Source organism: Penicillium cosmopolitanum (assembly GCF_028827165.1).
Source record: "Penicillium cosmopolitanum strain IBT 29677 chromosome Unknown utg000003l:1.0-3747932.0:1.0-3751027.0, whole genome shotgun sequence".
NCBI lineage: Eukaryota > Fungi > Ascomycota > Eurotiomycetes > Eurotiales > Aspergillaceae > Penicillium > Penicillium cosmopolitanum.
Genome location: NW_026622673.1, coordinates 3,510,170 through 3,529,682, shown reverse-complemented (window position 1 = coordinate 3,529,682; position 19,513 = coordinate 3,510,170). Strand labels below are relative to the sequence as shown.

The window sequence follows — 19,513 nt, the reverse complement described above, 5'->3', positions numbered from 1 at the left end:
AAACACCGCGTTTTCCTTTTGTGAAATGTAAATAATAAGAGCACACATGCGACACAGCCCCTGATTTGTAACTTGAAATCAAATATTTTAGCAAGTCCTTACATAACGCAACATGTCTCTGGGCTTGAGCTACTGTCAGAAATATTGGCTGCAAGCTTTCGAGAGCCGTCTAGAGGGCCGAGATCAGTCGTTTCAGTTCCCGCCATGTTTAGATACCTGCCAAACTGTTTTCTCAGCCAGATAGCACGATCTTTCCAGCTAATTTCCTTGAAGTCAGATTGGTAGTCGGCTAGAATGGAGTCAATGCGATCCAACTGATGTATGTCCTCTGCCGCAGCCCAAGCAACGACGAGACACAATGCGATATAAGCAGCACCAAGTGGTCGATAACAAGAGGCAAGCTCAGCCTCTAGCACAATCTCATCGCAGAAGAAAGCTGCTTCAGCAGACAACACGGGATTGCCAGGATGGAATACACGGAGGAGCGTATTTAGCATCAGACCCAAGGTAATCAAGGTAGCATATCCTGCTTGATACCGCGAGCGCTGCATCACTAAAAATGAAGACGTAACTGTAAAGCCAGTAGCGGGCCAGTTATCTAGGTATTCACGCATTCTCTGGGAGTCGTTTCGAATCCGCAGATATGCCGCCGCAATATCAGGAAGGTCGCCCGGGGTGAGATTTCGGATCCACTCTGGGAATTTAGCTATCGTGGGAAGTTTCGTAGAAGACCTGGGTATCTCGTTGCGTGCAGGTGATACCGGCGCACTGTCATTAAGGTTGGAAACCAGTTGAAAGAATTTCGGTTCCATCTTAATTCGTGGATTGACAATAGCCTCGATTATCTGTGTCAGTTAGCCAGAGTGCCAGCTTGGCCACATTGAGAGCGAAGAAAGAAGGAATATCATATATGATATTCTTGAAACGCCCGTGCTTCTACATACCACTGGTACCGTCAAAGTAATTATGATGTCTCGCTCAAAATTGCTTTTTATTTGAGTGAAATCTGACATTTTCAATAGATGAGCGATGGCTTCCCCATGGCTAGCCAGTTGATCATCATATTTTCCAAGCCAGCTCTGTAAGCTAAGTTAGCATTGATCATGCCCCAGGAGGGATGAACGATCTTGGGGTTTCAATATACCTGGCAGATAGTGATGAGGTAAACCGCACAGAGCGTATTGACCGATCGCGCTTCAGTTGGATCATCCAGGGTATCTCGCAGGGAACGCAGGGATCGTCCATAGTACATTAGCGCTTCTGGAGGGAAGTCTCTATCGTGGAAATATGGGTACGCAGTGACCAGTGCTTTGACGGCGGCGTCAAGGGCTGAACTGCTCCCCAGACGCCTCGGTATATCTTTCAAGAAGTAGCCGTAATACTCCAAGGCGTATCGAATATCGGTTATATTAAGCGTTCCAATGAGAGAGGAAGCCAACTCGTTCTCGGGAACCTGCATCGCGATTCTGAAACTGGCTGCGGATCTGGCTGAAGGTACAACGGCCCGACGTTTCCCGAGGGCTGTGTGGCCAGTCGCTGATTTGGAATCGGCATGCTTGAACTTAAATCGCTGCTTGCCACTGCCGATACAGTTTATCTGCAGCCGACGACATCGAGAGCAAGGTTGAAGCTCGTCGCACTGGTCTGTGCATCAGCTTGGGCTTCCAAGAGCCGATAGATATTATGTCACCTTTTTCTTGATCTTGCGGCAGGCGTCGCATCCCTTACTAGATGGAACACCAGGCATTTTTTCTTGGAATCTTCAGTATCCAGGGCGCAGGGTTTTACGCGAAACGGAATAACTGCAAGAAAAGGAAACAATTGTGATCAGCAGTGGCGGCTTTGCAGACTATAATCTTTTAAGACGTATCAGAAGCGCCCTCGGAGATCTTAAAGGAGATAAATGTGACAGTAACGAAATATGAATAGACATTATGAGGCAGATTTGACAACGTAGAAGCCAAGTCTAGCTGAAGAAAAATAGCTGGCTGACAGGTGAAGTTGGGAGAGCTGAAGCTTGGCAGGAGAAAACGGCCCCAAACCTCCTCCCAATCACGAAACGCTAATGGAGTCCTCGTACAGGCAACCAATGGGATCCTCCCAGATTTCAATGCATCACCCCACCCCGGCGCAACATGCTTCTCTTCTGGGAAACTCAAAGCCTCAGGTTTCAGGCTTTAAAAATAAAGCCAAGCATGGCGCAGTCACACATGTGACGATCGTCTCCCAAATGAGACATCTCTCTGTCAGATAAAAACCTTGCCGGTAGGATTCAAAAGCGCTGAGCTTAGCAGGTGCAACCAATATTTTGCACTCACACATACGATACATTGGCCTTATTTTCCCAATTTCTCTCCTGTCATGGCAAGCTTAATTTCTTTTATCATTCGACCTGCCCCGTGGGATCCAAGTAGAACTTTAGTCCACCCGGCAGGATATCCTATCGAAGCCCCACCGATATTTTCAATCGCGACATCCAAGGAGACAAAACCTAATGTCGTGGTTTTTTCTGGATGGGGAGTCGGTCCTTTTGACATCATCGGAGATGGAAAATTTCCGAAATCATTACATTCTACATGCCACTTAACGCTCCGTGGTCAGCCTCTAGAGATGCGCCTGAGCCAATCGGGATCTGGGGAATGCAAATTCGACCACCCAACGATGGGTCATATGAAATGGAAGCCAGACTTGTTTTCTTTGAATAAGATGGAACTACGGGATGGTTCTGACAGGCGGGTTGCTACTTTTGGCAAAGGAAAATCAGGCGAAAAGACACTGGAAGTCATTCAAGGAGACCCATACTTCATTGAATTGGTGTTCGTCTCCGGAATTACGGCGATGAATCTCAACAAAGGGATGACTGAAGCAGCCGGGAAAATATTTGGTAAGGTTCTAGGGGCATAAATGATGCCCGGACCCGAGTTCGCGCTTGCGTTAAGCTTTTGCATTATGGAGGAGCTAGGGAGTTTGTGATATTTATTTTGATTTTCTGCAAGGCCAGTCTTTGGTCGCACCAAGAGCTATTTTTGTATTATTATTGTTGCGATAAAATAGTTTTTTCCAAGGTTTTTTGTTATCACCAGTAAGCGTATTTGCACAACTGATTTTGCGTATTCGGCTTGAAAACAAAATACAGGGAACCAAACCAGCATCACAAGAGAGTAGCATGTATATAAGCTCTGATATTATTGAATAACAAGGTAGAACCTGTCTCAATTAAGTTCAATCTATAATCTATTTATTCCAGCAATTTTCCCTGAGTTCTAACCTATGGTCATCTATTCATTTCCAATCGTAAGTGTGCGTTGAATGGCAAGTCAAGCCCCCCGCCCCCTCACAGATCCTGCTTTTCGCTTCTTCGTCGAAGGGCACTGAAGATACCATTCCTGCCTGGTGCTCGGTGTTTGAATTCCTTCTCGATCTCATTGAAAGATCGGCCCTTAGTTTCGATCATAAATATAGCAGCCACAGCAGCGCCAATAACGGAGCATCCTCCGAACAAGAAGTAGGCACCACAATTACTCTTGGATAGCAGGACAGGAGTGACCAATGCGACCAAGAAATTAAATATCCAGTTGCTTGAATGAGCCAGTGTTGTAGCAGACGCCCGGGTTCGCTGAGGCTGTATCTCAGCGCTGTAGACCTTGACCGAAACCGCCCAAGTCAAGGAATAGATGACTGCGAAGATGTAGATGCAGACAATAACGACCCAACGTCCTGCACCAAAGCTGGCATGGACAGCATTCCCGGCGTATAGACCACCAATCAGAAACATGATGAGAGCAAGTCCAAAGCCACCATAGATGATACTGTGTCGCCGTCCCCATTTGTCACAGTAGATCAGACCAGGAATAGTGACGGCGAAGATGACCAGGGCCGAGACACCAGACGCAAGAAAGCTTGCCTCTGAAGATTCAAGACCAGCCTGCTGGAAGAGGAGAGGGCGTACTAAGCCTGAAGTTAGTATGAATGCAATAGTAGACAGACGAAGCCTTCCAACCTACATATAAGACGCCATCAATACCGCTGAGCTGCTGAACACCCATTAGGAATACTGCAAGAGCAGTCCGACCCCGGACATCTTTCTGGAAGATTTCGAATAATTTGTGAGTTTTCTTATTTTCCGGTTCATCGTTATCAGCTGGAACTTCTTCCACTGCAACTTGAAGTTCGACCTTCTCACGCTCCGCATGAGAAACACCAAGCATATCCCACGCCGCATCTGCTTCGTCCTGATGACCATGAAGAGTTAGCCATCGAGGAGATGGCGGGAGAAACATGAGAGAACAGGCCGATAGAATCATAGACAGAGATGCAAGAATGATCCACGGAGTTCTCCATGAGAGCGATGATGCGATATTTGATGTTCCATAACAAGTGAAATATCCCACGACAAGGCCCAAAGTGATAAGCAACTGGGGACCGGTCGTCAATGGGCCCCTAGTGCTAGTTGGTGAGATCTCACAAATGTAGACAACCAAGTTACCAAGAAACAGCCCCTCCCCCAGTCCCTCAATCACACGGCCACCTATAAACATGCCCAGCGATGTGGCTGCAGCTTCGATGGCTGCACCGACACCAAAGATGAAAACACCAATGCTGATTCCTTTCGGGCGACCGAGTTTATCGGCAACATACCCGGCGAAAAAGGAAGACAGGGCCGCGGGAATCAGAATGGACGAGACGATAAGACCGTGAATTGTCGCATTTTGACTACCGCCGAACTGAGACTTGAAATCTTTCATATCAGTCACTGGGCCGATCACACCAGTATCCATTCCGAAAAGAAGTCCATTGGCCGAAGAGAGCATGCACGCCAGGATATATGGAGGCGGCTTTTGCAAGTAAGGGATAGCCCCCATTTTTAGGGCTGCGAATGGTGCCAAGCCTTTCGAGAAAAGTTTTCTAAGTCGCGGTTCTGTGAATTAAGTTGTGAAAAATAGATGAGAGAGCCAGAAAACCAAATCGGATGCGGGATTCGAGGATGAAGTTCCTTAGGTGAAATAGAACAAGAGAAGAAAAAAGTGAATGTGGTGGGATTGAACAATTTTTTCATCGCCTAATCATTTTCCCCTCCATCCCACACCCCACGGGCTGATAGATGTTGTCCACAGCTCCACCCAACCCGCAGCAAAGTGGAGGACCCAAAGATAACGAAACAGGAAGGATTTACCGCAGGTGAGATTCTGGACCCTATCGAAGGCGGTAATTCTTGATTGACGCGACTCACATCAATAAGCACTATTATATCGTGAGTTGTACCGGTTCGAGATTTGGGCGGGAAAACTTCAAGTTCAAGGCGATATCAATGTATAGTTAGTACGGTCGCAGTTTACCAACACTGGAAGTATATACATAGTGCTGTATGTACACCCAACTAAAGATACGCACGGTCGGTTATTGTTACACCTTGGACCAACCACCATCCACCCTGTTTTTTATCTCCAGCTTATTAAGAAGGGTCCATGCATCTTGCATGTATGAGTTCAAAATAATACTCCGACCCGACAGTTCTTCGAAATATTACAAAACGTTCATCCATAGGTACGCATATGATTCAAGGATGCTGGCCAACTCACACTTGGTGGGTGGTTCAGAGTGCGGAGCTTCTGAACAAGCAGGTAAGTCATATTGAACTGGTCGTAATATACTCGGAAGCCTGTTTATTTTGTCTAGAAATGAGAAGCCCATCTCCGGCATAATTACTAGCGATACTCGTCTTACCCAGTGACCCGATATCACTAAAGAATGTCGCAGGTACTTTCTCTACTTGGGAAGCTTTCCATACCTGGCCTTAACAGGCTGGCTCTCACTGGCTTAGTTCATCCCTTCACTCGTCCTCCGATGGCCGTACCACAGGGAAGCCTTGAGCCTCTCTTCTAAGCAAGGTTTCCGTTTTCCATTTCCAAAATCCCGTTTCCCTGTCCTCGTGATTTAGATGGCCCATCATACTACCTGCATCGGTGAAACGGCGACCAGCTAAGTGACTGGAAAGGTCGATTTCAAATTGCAGCCGTCCATCAACAAGCATCTGGATAGTTCCAATATGGTCATATAGAGGCATCCCGAAAGATGAGACATGATATCCCATGCTCAGAAGACCAATTACCCTCTGGTGAAGGTATTCACAGAGCCACTCCGGGCGCGGCTTGTATGATGACAATGTCTCTGAGATCTCCCCCGAGTATCTGCTGGGAAATCGATCAAAGCCGTTGTGACGGTGCATCCAATGTTTGAATGTGACATTATTCGGGGGGAAGGTAAGTTCCAGGTCTGCCGACTGGAAGTCAATCACGAGCGTATCAATGAGCATGCTCCGATCCTCAAATTTCTCCAAGGCTTTACAATGCCTAATCCTGGAGGCCCCTCCTCCCGTTGGTGCGGCTTTTCCCTGACGGGCCCGTAACGAAGAAACCTTTCCAGCGCCGCAAAGAAGGACCAATGAAACCCTGTCCAGCCACCGTCGCCAAGTTGTCTACCGATCGTACGACTGTCGATGATGGGGCCGAAAAGTCGCACGTTTGAATAGAGGGTCGATATATGGGTTTCAAGAGGTGGCACAGACTGCCAAGTCAGAAAAAGGTCTAACTCGTTCTTGACAGCAATGTCAACAACATAGTCGAGCTTTCCGCGGTCAAGGACTGCACGAGCCTCGGTCGAGAGTTGATTGTTGATCAGAAGAAGAGACAGACATTTTGGGGAGCTGGGCATGTCATGCTGTGTATAATAAACTCTGATTCCGCTGGTAACCGATGCTGAATAATTAAGATCATAATACTCACGACCATTCAATTCGAGAAGAGTTGAAGGCGTGTAGTGAGCAGCCTTCCTAGTCTTCCGATTTTCTGACCCTTGCATTCAATTTATTGTGGAGTACCCTCGCTATTGGTCAATCCGTGATATTTTCAGCTTGAGTCTCCTGCAGCTCTGACACCACGTGCGATCAGCCATAACATGGTTGGGCTAATCATACGATTCATACCCTCGTCGCCGAAGTACCGTACGGAGCCATTACTACCAAATCCCGAGGAGCTGGATACTCCCTCTTTCTATACACCTCCCCCATTAACCAAAAATTCACTTAAGCGACTTTTCCTGCCGACCGAGACCATGGCAAGAATGACGTATCTCACTGCAACTTCCCCCTGAGTCATATTGCACGCTGAACTGGGCACAAACCATTTGCATGCACCCGTGCCAAGTCTGGTACGATACTATCATCATTGCCTGTTTGTATGGAGTACCGCCTGGTAACATGATGTGTTCCGCAGCGGGGGCTGGCTAACTGGACATAGCATTAAACATATCACTGGCGCCGCGATGGATGTTAGAACTGGACGAAGTGATTGTCCCTACCACCAACATCTATGCCGCTACCCCTACAGTCAATCCTGCATGCGTCTCGACAGCCAGCACAACGACCGAGTTTACCTCAACTTCAAGTTTGACTTCAAGTTCGACTACAACCTCAACCACGACACCGAAATCATTGTCTGAGTCAGATCCTTCTCCGGGCCTTTCAACCGGGAGGAAAGCAGGTGTGCGTGTTGGGGTTTCAGTGGGTGCTATTGCGATTCTTGGACTGCTCGCATTTGTCATTCGACAACGGGGCCGGAAGAATGATGAAGTCGCACTGGCAGAGACGCCTTCACCGGCATTGATAGAGGCGCATACCCCACGGATGCCCCTCGTCTCCTTTAGGAGAAGCCAGCTAGCCACAGATACGAGTTACCTGACAGCTCTAAGTCATAATATACGAACTATGGAGGGTGAGATATTCATACTCCCATTGTTGCAAAGGAGCGGCTTTGATATCTTGTATAAACGTGAGCGAGTATACTGATTCAAAGTCTACTGTTCATTATTTATTTTTCTTTTGCCGAATACGCTGGTAAATCTCTGGCTTACTCAATCTGATTATTTCTATACTGCTGATTGTCCCTTTTCTGGGATGAATTACCCGGTGTCTTCCGATGGAAGTCTCCCGAGCGGCTGTTTGACATTGCCAAAATATCAGGGCAGGAAGAAAAAGCGTCGGCTCTAGCCAATTTTGAGGATCGATGGCCCAAATGGCCACTGATATACGCTTCTTACCACATCCTATCTATCTTCTCTCAATTCGTCGTATTTCTACCACGGTTATATCCTTATGGCCGTGGGCTTGCGAGGCCATTCCCAGGTCTGTCAACCCAGATCACAAAATAGGGACGGCTAATGGGCGGCGATGGGTTTATTCCCATAGTACTCCGAGATCGTCCGATGCATAATGGCCATAACCTGACAGCCACAGGAGCTCTCGGTGAGCAAGTGAACCGACCGGCGTGGGAAGTCATATGCCTAGGTGACGCCAGAATTTAATCTGCCCCGAATTACTAGAAGACATGGGCATTACTTTATATTGCCCACAACTTTAATTCGTCCAAATTTGCATTCTATGTACACATATGTTATATGTGCTACGATATTCAGTCAGATTTATGAATCGTTTGCTTCCGGGGCAGGAAAATACTAAGTATTTTGGTTGTATGACTCAATCTACCATCACGCAAAATTGTCCGACGAAAGTCGCCATTTAAACCTCGGCTTTCAGTTCTGAACCACACCGATCTCCCGACCTGGGCCCTCGAATTCAGATAAGATTCGTCGAGATCTGCTGTGCATCTTACTGATTTTTCGGATCAAATCGGGGGATTAAAGTTCCAAGAAACGCGCAATTATCGCACCCCATTGTTTTGTTGAGGCGATTACGGGAGCTACAGTGCACATCATAGAACAGCCATTCTCAACGATACTATGACACATCTTTGAGGAACAGTCTACATTCTGCGTTGTAGGAGGCAGTACTTCTGTAGTATAAGAATCACTCTTTCCGATCGCATTGTTGAAATCTCTCAATTAAATAAAAAAGACCTGCTGAAGTCTCGATCGGCTTCATCTTAAATCAAATCCCTTGACACACCCGCGGGTCCTTGCCAGGAAAAAAACACCAAATACCACAATACTGTTCAAACATGAATCAAACTATGCGACCGCTAGTTCTATCAGTAAGAACTCAACGCAATCATTTATCAAGATGTAAAAACCCGGCCATACCGACATCCCTCACCCTGGCGATGCGGCAACACTCTACTTCGACACATCTCGCTCAGAAGTCCTCATGGACGCATCCAATGTAAGTCAACAATACTTCCGTGATCATCCCCTATTCTAACTCATCCCCTTATCATAGATACACAAAGAAACAAATCCTCGATGTTCAAACCGCCCATCGCAAGGCATCTAGCTGGCAAGATAGGGTTGCCCTGAGTACTGTCAAGGTCCTTCGCTGGGGCATGGACTTTGTCACGGGATATGGAACATATTCGCCGATCAGCATATCCGTCCCGAAGACTCGTACGATGACAGAACAAAAGTGGCTCACAAGATTTATTTTCCTGGAGAGCGTGGCGGGTGTTCCGGGAATGGTAGCAGGCATGCTCCGGCATCTCAAGTCTATTCGGATGATGAGGCGGGACCATGGTTGGTAAGAAAAGCTCTCCTCTCCCAGCAAAACCTTTCTAACAGACTGCAGGATCGAAACACTCCTCGAGGAAGCCTACAATGAACGCATGCATCTTCTCACGTTCCTCAAATTAGCCGAGCCTACGTGGACGATGCGCTGTATGGTCCTCGGTGCCCAATGGGTATTCTTCAGTGGTTTCTCCCTCGCATACCTGATTTCACCACAGATCTGCCACCGATTTGTGGGATATCTCGAGGAAGAGGCCGTTATAACTTACTCGAAGGCAATCAAAGATTTCGACGACGGACATCTTCCTCTGTGGGAGAAACTCGAAGCACCAGAGATGGCAATCAAGTATTGGCAAATGCCGGAGAATAATCGTTGCATGCGGTCTCTGCTGCTTTATGTCCGAGCCGATGAGGCAAACCATCGTGATGTCAACCATACACTTGGTAACTTGAACCAAACCGACCCGAATCCCTTCGCAGCCAAACCCAAGATTGAGATCGGCTTGCCACAGCTCCAGCAAAATGGTCGAGTGAAGGATTGAGCAATGGAGACATAGGTATAGAATGCTTTGGCTGCCATCTGTTAGACTAGTTAGAATGATCAAAATAGAATCAATAATTTCCTTTCTTACGTTCAAATTGGCGGCTAGGGATAGGTCTGTCATGGGCCCAGGTACGGTGAAAATATCACGCATGGAGAAGGAAGAAAAAAGAAGTAGAATCTGGAAGACGGCGACCAGATACAAATGTTTGATTAGATCCCTAAGTATCAAAGCACATGGTTCTTGATATCGCCCCTCCACACGAAAAGATTCTGTCTCGGTGCCCATCATACCTCATCCCCACAACACCATTATCCATCCGATCACGAGTATTGCCATGCACATTGCCGTTGCCAGTGGATTTCGTGTTTGCGTAGTAGCCGCTAGATCTCGTACTTTAGTTCGATATGAGGAACGACCATCTTCCGCTTCGTGACCGTTGTTCGAGATTTCGAAAAGATTGGCGAGCTGATGAATGATGGCATTGTAGTCGTGGTTGCCGGAGGTTTCAGCATACTCAATCTGCGGGAGGACTACCGCTTGGACGCGGCTACCCAGGTTCAGATAGACATAGTAGAATTGTGCTTGGGCATCCCCGATGGCCTCCGCATCAATTCTGAGTTTCGCCCGTATAGCAGCCACCCATGTATTGAACTTGACAATTGTGCCAGTGAACTTCTCGGGAGCCGGAAGCACCGGTCTGGGGCACTGAGCCTCAGCGAGAAATTTAAGGTGTGTCTGGAGCAGTTCAGTTTGGACTTGCTACTCTCGGTTCACAGCGTCGAGTTGAAGTTGGAGCATATTGAGTTGTAATTGCAGCTCTCGATTAGTGTTATTGGCCTGTTGGATAACATTGGCTTGAACTTGCTGTTCTCGGCGAATGGTTTTGATTTGGGTTTCGAGGGAGCTGATCATGCCTTGACATGAATCGAGCGGGGAATAATCAGTGGCTTCTAACATCGCATCAAATGGGCGAGGGCTGGGATGCTCCATTCTGAACAATGACACGATGGAAACGGGATGAAAAGGCAAGGTATGAAGAGTCCTCTACCACGCCCGAAGTCGAGTGCACACCGTGACTGATACCGTGCAGGCGTACACGAATCTTTGGAAGGAAACTGCCAGAAGGGTCAACTGAGGTCAACTGTCGTCTCTCGCGTGAAGCTAACCCATAAAAAGTGCGACAGGAAGAGTGCTGAATTCAGTCTCAAGTCTCCGAAGGAGGATGCCTAGTACTCTGAAAAGAGTCCATACACGATTGATGTTGCAAGTGGGATATCGTAGTACTCAACGAAAACAGGACTTTGGAGGTGAAAGAGTTGAAAGAAGATGACCTGGTCGAAGCGGGAAGTGGATTTGCGGCAACTACAACAAACACATGGCCGCCTAGATGCCCAGGCATCAAACATAGGATTTGCTACAAGCTTAAAGTAATCACAGACACTGTGCATGAAGACAAATCAACAATGCCAATCTTCAATCATGTTACATATTGATTCGAATTAACGAAAAAGTACCTCAACTCTTTGCTGTTGAGTGTTTGTTTCCAAAGGCCCCATGGTGCGGCAAGCGTGCGAGAATCAAATCCAAAAATGCATGCTCAATCATAGATTTTAATCAATGAGTCTTTGTGATCAAGAAGATTCTTCAGAGATATACGATATGCGATACATCTCTAAGAGTAGAGGCCCCAAGCCTTGTATGTTTATTCAGTCCCGAGAACCACGCACTGGTATATAATTTTTGGATAGCCTCAGCGACTGGCAGTAAACTATCTTCCAAGGCTCGGTATAAATAAATTATTTTCTCAGGAATACCTAGTAGGATGGTGTGCCGGGCAGACTGGCCACTAGTTACTACTAGTAGTACTACTGGTACTGGGTTCTACCAGTACAAACCGTAGTGAATAGCACTTGCCCAGGTGCTTCGCTGGCTTCTCCGCTCACTCGGACTGCCCACTCCCATCCTCTTATTCCCGTCCTCTTACCCCTAACAATCTCCAAAACTCCCTATCTTAGTGTACTTTCGGCAATCTGTTGAATTCGACTTGTCCCATTTCATCACAGCCTCCCGTCCCAGTCCCACCCCACAACCAATCGCTTTTCTGTCAAGATGTCCAACAACCAGAGAGTACACAGTCATACAAATGGAGCCACGCATGGGAGTGTTCCCTGTATTCCGGTAAGACAAATACAGTGTAGTCATTTGAACCCGTTTCTGATCCAATTCGCAGATTGCCGAGATGAGAGCCCGAAGCGACCTCATCACCAATCATCTCCTTGAATTGTACCAACAGGTGTGCACCTAAGCATCGAGGTCATTTCGTGTGTTCGATCCTAACAAGGTCTTTGGCAGCTACAGGTAAATTCTCGAGAGGGATCTCTCCGCCTCCCTAGGCCAGTTACTATGGAGGAAGTGACGTTTTCGATATCGATCTTGGTCGCCAACATGATCTTCGAGGAGCCTCTGGATTGGTCTAACCCTTCAGAGCGCGATCGTGTTGAGGTTCGACTCTATGAGATACTATTTGGTCCCCCGGAGAGGCAACAATCCTGAAAAGGCCGAAAGGAGTTGCTTTGCAGATGTGACTCTACGCCAGTCGCTGCTCCCGATTCTGTTCGACTTCGATGGGTGGAACCTAGGGTTTTTCTTTTCTTCCGGTTGTACAATATGGGTGTGCATCGAGGTACACTGGGCCGACATGGATAGGGGTTGAACTCTCTAATCTTCGGGGCAACTGTTATTGTGTGTGAAAAATGCACGGGGGAATGATTGTCTGGTCTCCCATGTACTGTATCAGATGATGCCGGTGTATGACTGCGTCGTAATCAAATCTATGATCAGGTTGTTCCAAGCTCAAAGTAGTCCGAAACACCATAGATGAACAAATATTCAACAAATTCTAATGCATAGAGAGCCGCATGACTGATTCGTTGAAATTCGCAAAATTTAGCTCAACACTGCTTTTTCAAGTTTTTCTTTTGTTGTTAAGTGTTTGTTTCTAACGAAGGGTCTATGGTGCACCAAGTGCCAGTGTGCACGAACAAAACTTTAAAGGCAATAATGCATGCTCAAGCAAACAGTTATATTTTAATAAATGAGTCATTCAAGTTAGCTGATTGCTTGACAGTTGTGCAATACATTTCTAGGAGCACGGCCCTTAAGCCTAGTATGATAGGCTTAGTCAGTCCACACTGCTATATCTAGTTGTCTATCCTACCTATACATAATAGATTCATGATCATCTTGCTCATCTTTATTTCGTATACATATATAATCTCTTAAAGTGTTTGGGTGTGGGCGCCTCTGGCATACAGGCCCACCATGCTACGCGTTCCGTGTTCTGCTTTCTCCCATGATCATGATTGCTTTGCGGCACACAACTTTTTTTTGCTTCCTGGCATGTTGCTTTACTTTTTGAAGTACTGGTACTTTAATTAATTAACCTCTCTTTATAAATGCCATGCCGAAAACAGTATCTACTGAGATGCATTGTTGTAGCGGGAAGGAAGCGGCGTCTCGGGAGTACTATGAGAGCATTGGGCTGTTGGGAAAAATGGCATTCACAAAATGAAGACCAATGCCACCCCCGAGACCATATTTCAAAACTTGAAGGTGGCCGCATGGTTCATCTTTCCTTCCTTCCATCTCCATCCGCTTCGCACCACCACACCAACAACTCCAAGTCTCAACTATTCCATCAACAAACTGAGAGAAAACGTCTCTAATCCAGAAGAACATAAGGTCTTAAACATACTGACGACTAATTTAGCCTCGAACCTCATTTCCTCATGTCTCCACGCCCAAAATTCGGCCGACCCAAAGGGTCCACCCCGTTCCCCCGTGGGAAGAGCCAAAATCAGGGCCCCAGTGATCGAATCGAAAAAGCTACTCGCCAGAAAAGTACAAGCAAGAGTGTTCCAGAATCATGGAAGCCCCAAGGCAAGAACCGCCTCTTCCGGGACGATGTGGACCCACTACAGGTTGCAAGTGACCTTTCAGTCCACATTGTGTACATGTGCGAAGTAACTTCCCTCATCGAGGAAGTGACCGCCAAATTTCACCAACTCGAAGACACATACAATCGACTACGGGATGCAATGGAACCCATTGAGAAAATCGCAAGTCGGCTCTGCGATAAGGGGGAAACAGCCAATGCGTTCTCTGATAAAGTCAAGAACATGGTGCATGCTGGAGAGAGCGCATTGGAAGAGATGCTTCAGGCGTTCAGAAAATACATGGATTTGATGGATAAGGTGAAATACATGCTTAGTGTCGCGGAGAAGGAGTTCGAAGATGCCTTTTAGACACTGGAGAGTACAATCAAGTCTATCAACAAGGTCGGCGAGATTAGGTTCATCCGAGATCTTCGACGGGGTGGGATTAAAGTTAACTCCCGAGCCTAAAATCAATTGAATTTATCTAGCCCCATTACTAGTACCACATTACTACAGACTCAGAGTAGGCATACAATTAATTTTCAAAACGACTCCAAGGTCATGATACGGAATACGATCTACGTGAGCAAAAAGCATCGAGTAACGTTGTATAAATATAAGTAATGACGTTAAATATAACGATATCATTAGGCGCATTAGTTCATATCGAATTTCCAATCATCGGGATGCACATGATGGTCATTTAAACAAAAAAGAAACGTCTAACACCACTACAGCGAGTTCAGAAGACCCTCAATCAGAGGAAGGAATTCTGAAACATCGGAAATGATGTCAGTGGTATTCTTGACGAACGACTTGCTCAGGAGATCAGCGCCGTTACCCAGGAGAGTCTCAATCTTCTTGATGCTCTCGGGCTTCAGCAGGCTCTGGATCTCTGGCATGGAGTCCTCAAGGTTACCCAGGAGACCCTTCAGGCTCTTGACCATCTCGGGGGTGAGCAACTCTCCGGCCTCGGTGATGAGGTCGCTGGTGTCAGCGACGAACGTCGGGGTCAGGAGGGTAGTGCCGTTACCCAGGAGGTAGGTCAGGTTGTGGAGGGTAGTCTCGTTCAGGAAGTCCTTCTTAATAGTGGGGACGACGGGAACGAGACCGTTAAGCAGCTCGTGGAGACCACCGAGGACGTATGGCGAGAGCAAGTCGTCGGCGCCGTCGATCAGGTGGCGGGTCTCGTTGACGAAGGTAGCGTCGAGGAGGTCGTTGGCGTTCATCAACAAGCTGCTGATAGCCGAGATAGTAGAAGGCTTGAGAAGCTTCTTGATCTCTGGCAGCAGAGGGGTGACCTCGCCGAGGATCTCCTTGAGACCGGAGACCAGGTCGGGGGTCAGAAGCTCGTCGGCGTTTCCAACCAGAGACTTGGTCTCGTTGACGAAGCTGGCAGTCAGCAGGTCGTTGCCGTTGCCCAGCAGAGTACTCAACTCGTTGAAGGTCTCCTTGGTCAGGAAGCCCTTCAGTGTCGGGACCAGCGGCACAATGGCATCGAGCAGAGTGGTGAGAGCATCGGTGGTCTTCTTGGTCAGGAGGCCAGAGGCACCAGCAATCAAACTCTTGGTTTCCTTGACGAAGTCGTCGGTGAGCAGGCTGTTGCCATGTGTCAACAGCGACTGCAACTCGTCCAGAGTCTGCTGGGTAAGCAGCTTCTTCAGCTCGGGCAGCAGAGGAGTGACCTGGTTGAGAAGATCCTTGAGAGCCTTGCTGGTAGCCGGAGTAAGAAGGTCCGAAGCAGCATCGATGAGGGAGTTGGTCTTGTTGATGAAAGCGTCGGTAAGCAGCTTGTTTCCGTGAGACAGAAGGTTCGTGATCTCGTTCAGGGTCTGAGTGGTCAAGAGCTTCTTGAGCTCGGGGGAGCAGAGGAGTGACCTGGTTGAGAAGATCCTTGAGGGCCTTGCTGGTCGCAGGAGTGAGCAGATCGGAAGCGGCATCGATAAGAGAGTTGGTCTTCTTGATGAAAGCATCCGTAAGCAGCTTGTTTCCGCTGGAGAGCAGGTTTTGGATCTCGTTCAGGGTCTCGGTGGTCAAGAGCTTCTTGATCGATGGCAGCAGAGGGGTGACTTGGTTCAGGAGATCCTTGAGGGCCTTGCTGGTAGCCGGGGTAAGAAGGTCCGAAGCAGCATCGATGAGAGAGTTGGTCTTGTTGATGAAATCCTCGGTAAGCAACTTGCCACCGTTGGTCAGCAGAGTGTTCAGCTTGCTGAAAGTGGCGGGGGTCAGGAAGCTCTTGAGCTGAGGCAGAATGTCGACAACACCCTTGAGAAGAGTCTCCAGAGCATTGACAGTGCTGTCGGTGAGAAGCTTGGAGGCCTTGCTGAGAAGACCCTCGATGTTGTTGACGTTCTGCTTGCTGAGCAGGCTGTCGGCATTGACGACCAGGTCGTTGACCTTGTCGATGTTGTTGAGCAGCTTCTGCAGGTTGTTGAGGTTGTTATCAGACAGCAGGTTGTCGGCCTTGCTAAGAATGCTGGACAGAGTCGCGGTGTTCTTGTCGTTCAGCAGCTTGCCGGCGTTACCGATCAGCGTGCCCAGGGCCTGGGTGTTGTCATTGGACAGAAGAACCCGGATGTTGTTGTCAACAGGGGGAGCCAATGAGGTCGAGAGATACTTGAAGGTATCCTCAATCTCAGACAACAGGTTAGGGTTGAGCAGACCAGAAATGCCCTTCAGGAGGCCCTCGAGATCATCGCCCAGGGAGGTGAGTCCAGAGAGAGCACCACCGCTTCCAGTGAGACCACTGAGAAGGGACTCGATGCCATTGGTGGAGCTGGAGGTGCTGCTGGAGGATCCAGACTTGGTAGAGGAACCAGTGGAGGAAGCAGTCTCCTGAGCCGAGGCGGTGTTGTCCTCGTTGGCGGTGTTGCTGGCCTTGGGGGCAGTCGTCGCGGTATCAGCCTTGGCCGTCGCGGTGTTGCCCAGGAGGGTGTCAATGATGTTGCCAGAGTTGGCCGTGTTTGCATTGGCCGTGTTGGCAGCCGAGTTGGCTTTCGCTGTATCAGCCGATGAGGCACCATCATTCTCCTCCGAATTGTTGGTGTTTTGGGTCGCAGCCTGAGTAGTAGCAGCGGCTTGCGGGGCGTTTACCACGGCAGTCTTAGCAGCGTCGTTGCTGTTGGCGCTATTCGCATTGTTCGTGTTAGCAGTATCGGCAGCAGCAGCCACGGAGGTCTCCGCAGCGCCGCTGGATGCTGCAGGTGAGGCTCCAGTGACATTGGAGATGGCGAGCAGCGCCGTCGCAATGACGGGAATGAAACGCATATTGACGATTGGGCGGGCTTGTCGTAAACTTGTCGTGAATTCCGCTCAACAGGGCCTTCGTCTCGGGTCGGCAGGGGATTAAAAAGGAGCCGCGCGAGATGGAGGAAAAGCCTGGAGACAAGAAAAGGGGGGGGATATAATTAGGGTCGAGCCAGGTCTTTATTTTTTTGGACATCCCCGATGATCGACCTCGAGGGACCTCATTTTAGGAAACAATCTTCCACTGGTCATCGCACTAGGCTTTGGCGGCCTCGGTGGATGAGATGGAGACGGAGAACCGGGGCAAGTGGATCATCACCGAGGCAGAGAAAGCAGACCGGCTTCCATACTACCATGTGATGGGGTAAATGTCGCTCCGATCACATCGCTAGTGCTTGATGCCGGCTCCATGCCTGACATCACGGCTGGCCGGCGCCGTCTGTCGTGCTCATTGAGACCGTGCCCATCGCAGACCTGTGCTTTTCTTTTCCTTTGTTCTTTATCGCCTCACTAGGGGTGGTGAGGGGCTTGGAGGCGCATTGAGACCCTTGACGATGGGACCCGAGGCTTGTCTGCAGGGTCAGGGCCGTCAACTACGGCGAACGCCCACAGCAAAAACCGTTCACATGCTCCTGGTTCGGTCGAGAATTGATTAAATTGGCCTTCCAAGCCGGCTGCCCATGGGGTTCCGACCGCGATGTGGGCTTTCGCCTAACCCTAAACGAGGTCAAATCACCAACAAAGGCGGGGATTGACTCCACCAAAACTTGAGCAGAACCTGGCAATCAAAATGGATCAAAATGAGGGGTTCGGTCGAAGAGCTCAAATAGGAAAGGTGTCCTACCCCGGACCACCAAGATTTGTGGGGAATAATTGATAATTCTGCGCAATGATTGGCGAATGAATACGCCCATTATACGGGCTAATGTAACTCGTGCTGATCCTTTCCCCAGGAACACTTCATGACTGGGAGGCACTGCTTGAGTTCCAGAGGAACGAGCTGACTGAGAGCTTGGAAGCCAGGAACAGTCCCTGATGCAATACTCGTCCTTACAATGGCTCGGGAAATTGAGCCTCGCTCTTCTCCTCTTCCACATGATTTTTTAATTTAATTTCGAAAATCCCCGGAGTCCATGTAATGGAGCCCAAATTGATCGGCGACAGCTCAGACTCCGCCTCCGCGAGTGGCGCTGCTAAACTGAGCCGTTTGAAGACCTTTTTTTCTTTGCAATGCTGAATCAGTGATTGTTCCCGTGAGGTGCGATGATTCTCATTGGCTCTGGATATTCCCCGGCCGTGCAGGCTTAACAAGACATGTCCATCCTTATTTCCCTTCTCTCTGCTACCGCGATGAAATGGCGTCATGACGGAAAACCAAGCCACTCCGAGTCATCATTTCGCGATTCTCGCTCGCGATGTCTTACCTTCCACGAGGCTAGACTGTAAACTGTAAACGAGAAAAATCAACCGCCGCTGACATCTTCTCACACTAGGCGAGGTGCGGAATTAATGATCTTGTCAAGTGACGCCGACAGGATTTTCAGCGTGCACGAGCCATCACTCCATCGTGCATCTCCTTTCTCCTTATCACGAGCTGCTCTAGTAGCTGCTTCGTCCGGACCAACGTTCTCGTCGATCGTTGAAACGACCTTATATTGAAGAAAGGCCCCATCATCGCACTGTTAATTTCGCCATGAGCATAGCACATACCCTCAATATAATCGAATCGGCTCGTGATCCTTGGCCTTTTGCCTTTCAACGTTCGTCATACTCGTATGTCGCATCGCAACGCACCTCATAGCCAGCCCATCCGTAGCCGAAGGTAGCACTAAGATCTAAACGATCGAATTTTCGCCCCCAAGATCCTTCTTGGCCTGCATGTCTAGACCGCAGCTTCCCGCCAAATCAAATCCAATGTCCAACATGAGCTCTCGCCCGGCATGAGCTATCGTCCGACCTAAGGCCTGTCACCGACAGACCCAGATGAGGTGCATGACGGCTGATTTCTCTCAATCTCGCATCCACCAAGGCGGTCTCCACATGCCTAGCTGGGCCATTGGTAGGCTCAAATAAAAACAAGAAAAGGGGGGGGGATTCCAGGCCAGGTCGACCCATTGCTTGTCCCTAACACGATAAGAAGATCCAGGTACGAGATACGAAGTCTGGAGTACGGCGTCTGTAGTACAAACGATGCAAATCCGATTTTTCTCTGGTCGGACCAGGCGCTCATGTGCGACAGAGGCTCTGCAAAAGTCTCAGCCAAGCAAGCCCCTCAAA

At 48.6% G+C, this 19,513-nt stretch overlaps 7 protein-coding genes across 7 annotated transcripts; 2 read left to right on the top strand and 5 right to left on the bottom strand.

Annotated features, from left to right (window-relative positions):
• Positions 1-98: 98 nt before the first annotated feature.
• N7509_001361 (Zn(II)2Cys6 transcription factor domain-containing protein) lies at positions 99-1,747 on the bottom strand (the record flags this gene model as incomplete). The annotated part of the gene is made up of 4 exons (XM_056625998.1): positions 99-845; positions 945-1,079; positions 1,145-1,639; positions 1,691-1,747. The coding sequence occupies 4 exons, from the start codon at positions 1,745-1,747 to the stop codon at positions 99-101; spliced, it is 1,434 nt and encodes a 477-aa protein (XP_056494580.1).
• Positions 1,748-3,334: 1,587 nt separating this feature from the next.
• On the bottom strand, positions 3,335-4,862 carry N7509_001360 (putative MFS sugar transporter; the record flags this gene model as incomplete). The annotated part of the gene is made up of 2 exons (XM_056625997.1): positions 3,335-3,948; positions 4,001-4,862. 2 exons carry the CDS (start codon positions 4,860-4,862, stop codon positions 3,335-3,337), a joined length of 1,476 nt encoding a protein of 491 aa, XP_056494579.1.
• Positions 4,863-5,830: 968 nt separating this feature from the next.
• Positions 5,831-6,711, bottom strand: N7509_001359 (uncharacterized protein; the record flags this gene model as incomplete). The annotated part of the gene is made up of 2 exons (XM_056625996.1): positions 5,831-6,280; positions 6,346-6,711. 2 exons carry the CDS (start codon positions 6,709-6,711, stop codon positions 5,831-5,833), a joined length of 816 nt encoding a protein of 271 aa, XP_056494578.1.
• Positions 6,712-9,113: 2,402 nt separating this feature from the next.
• On the top strand, positions 9,114-10,052 carry N7509_001358 (alternative oxidase; the record flags this gene model as incomplete). Its single annotated transcript, XM_056625995.1, has 3 exons — positions 9,114-9,172; positions 9,230-9,523; positions 9,572-10,052. 3 exons carry the CDS (start codon positions 9,114-9,116, stop codon positions 10,050-10,052), a joined length of 834 nt encoding a protein of 277 aa, XP_056494577.1.
• A 294-nt stretch (positions 10,053-10,346) lies between these two features.
• N7509_001357 (uncharacterized protein) lies at positions 10,347-11,045 on the bottom strand (the record flags this gene model as incomplete). Its single annotated transcript, XM_056625994.1, has 2 exons — positions 10,347-10,790; positions 10,830-11,045. The coding sequence occupies 2 exons, from the start codon at positions 11,043-11,045 to the stop codon at positions 10,347-10,349; spliced, it is 660 nt and encodes a 219-aa protein (XP_056494576.1).
• A 2,577-nt stretch (positions 11,046-13,622) lies between these two features.
• On the top strand, positions 13,623-14,359 carry N7509_001356 (uncharacterized protein; the record flags this gene model as incomplete). The annotated part of the gene is made up of 2 exons (XM_056625993.1): positions 13,623-13,678; positions 13,825-14,359. 2 exons carry the CDS (start codon positions 13,623-13,625, stop codon positions 14,357-14,359), a joined length of 591 nt encoding a protein of 196 aa, XP_056494575.1.
• Positions 14,360-14,721: 362 nt separating this feature from the next.
• N7509_001355 (uncharacterized protein) lies at positions 14,722-17,257 on the bottom strand (the record flags this gene model as incomplete). The annotated part of the gene is made up of 2 exons (XM_056625992.1): positions 14,722-15,822; positions 15,869-17,257. 2 exons carry the CDS (start codon positions 17,255-17,257, stop codon positions 14,722-14,724), a joined length of 2,490 nt encoding a protein of 829 aa, XP_056494574.1.
• Between the last annotated feature and the right edge of the window lie 2,256 nt (positions 17,258-19,513).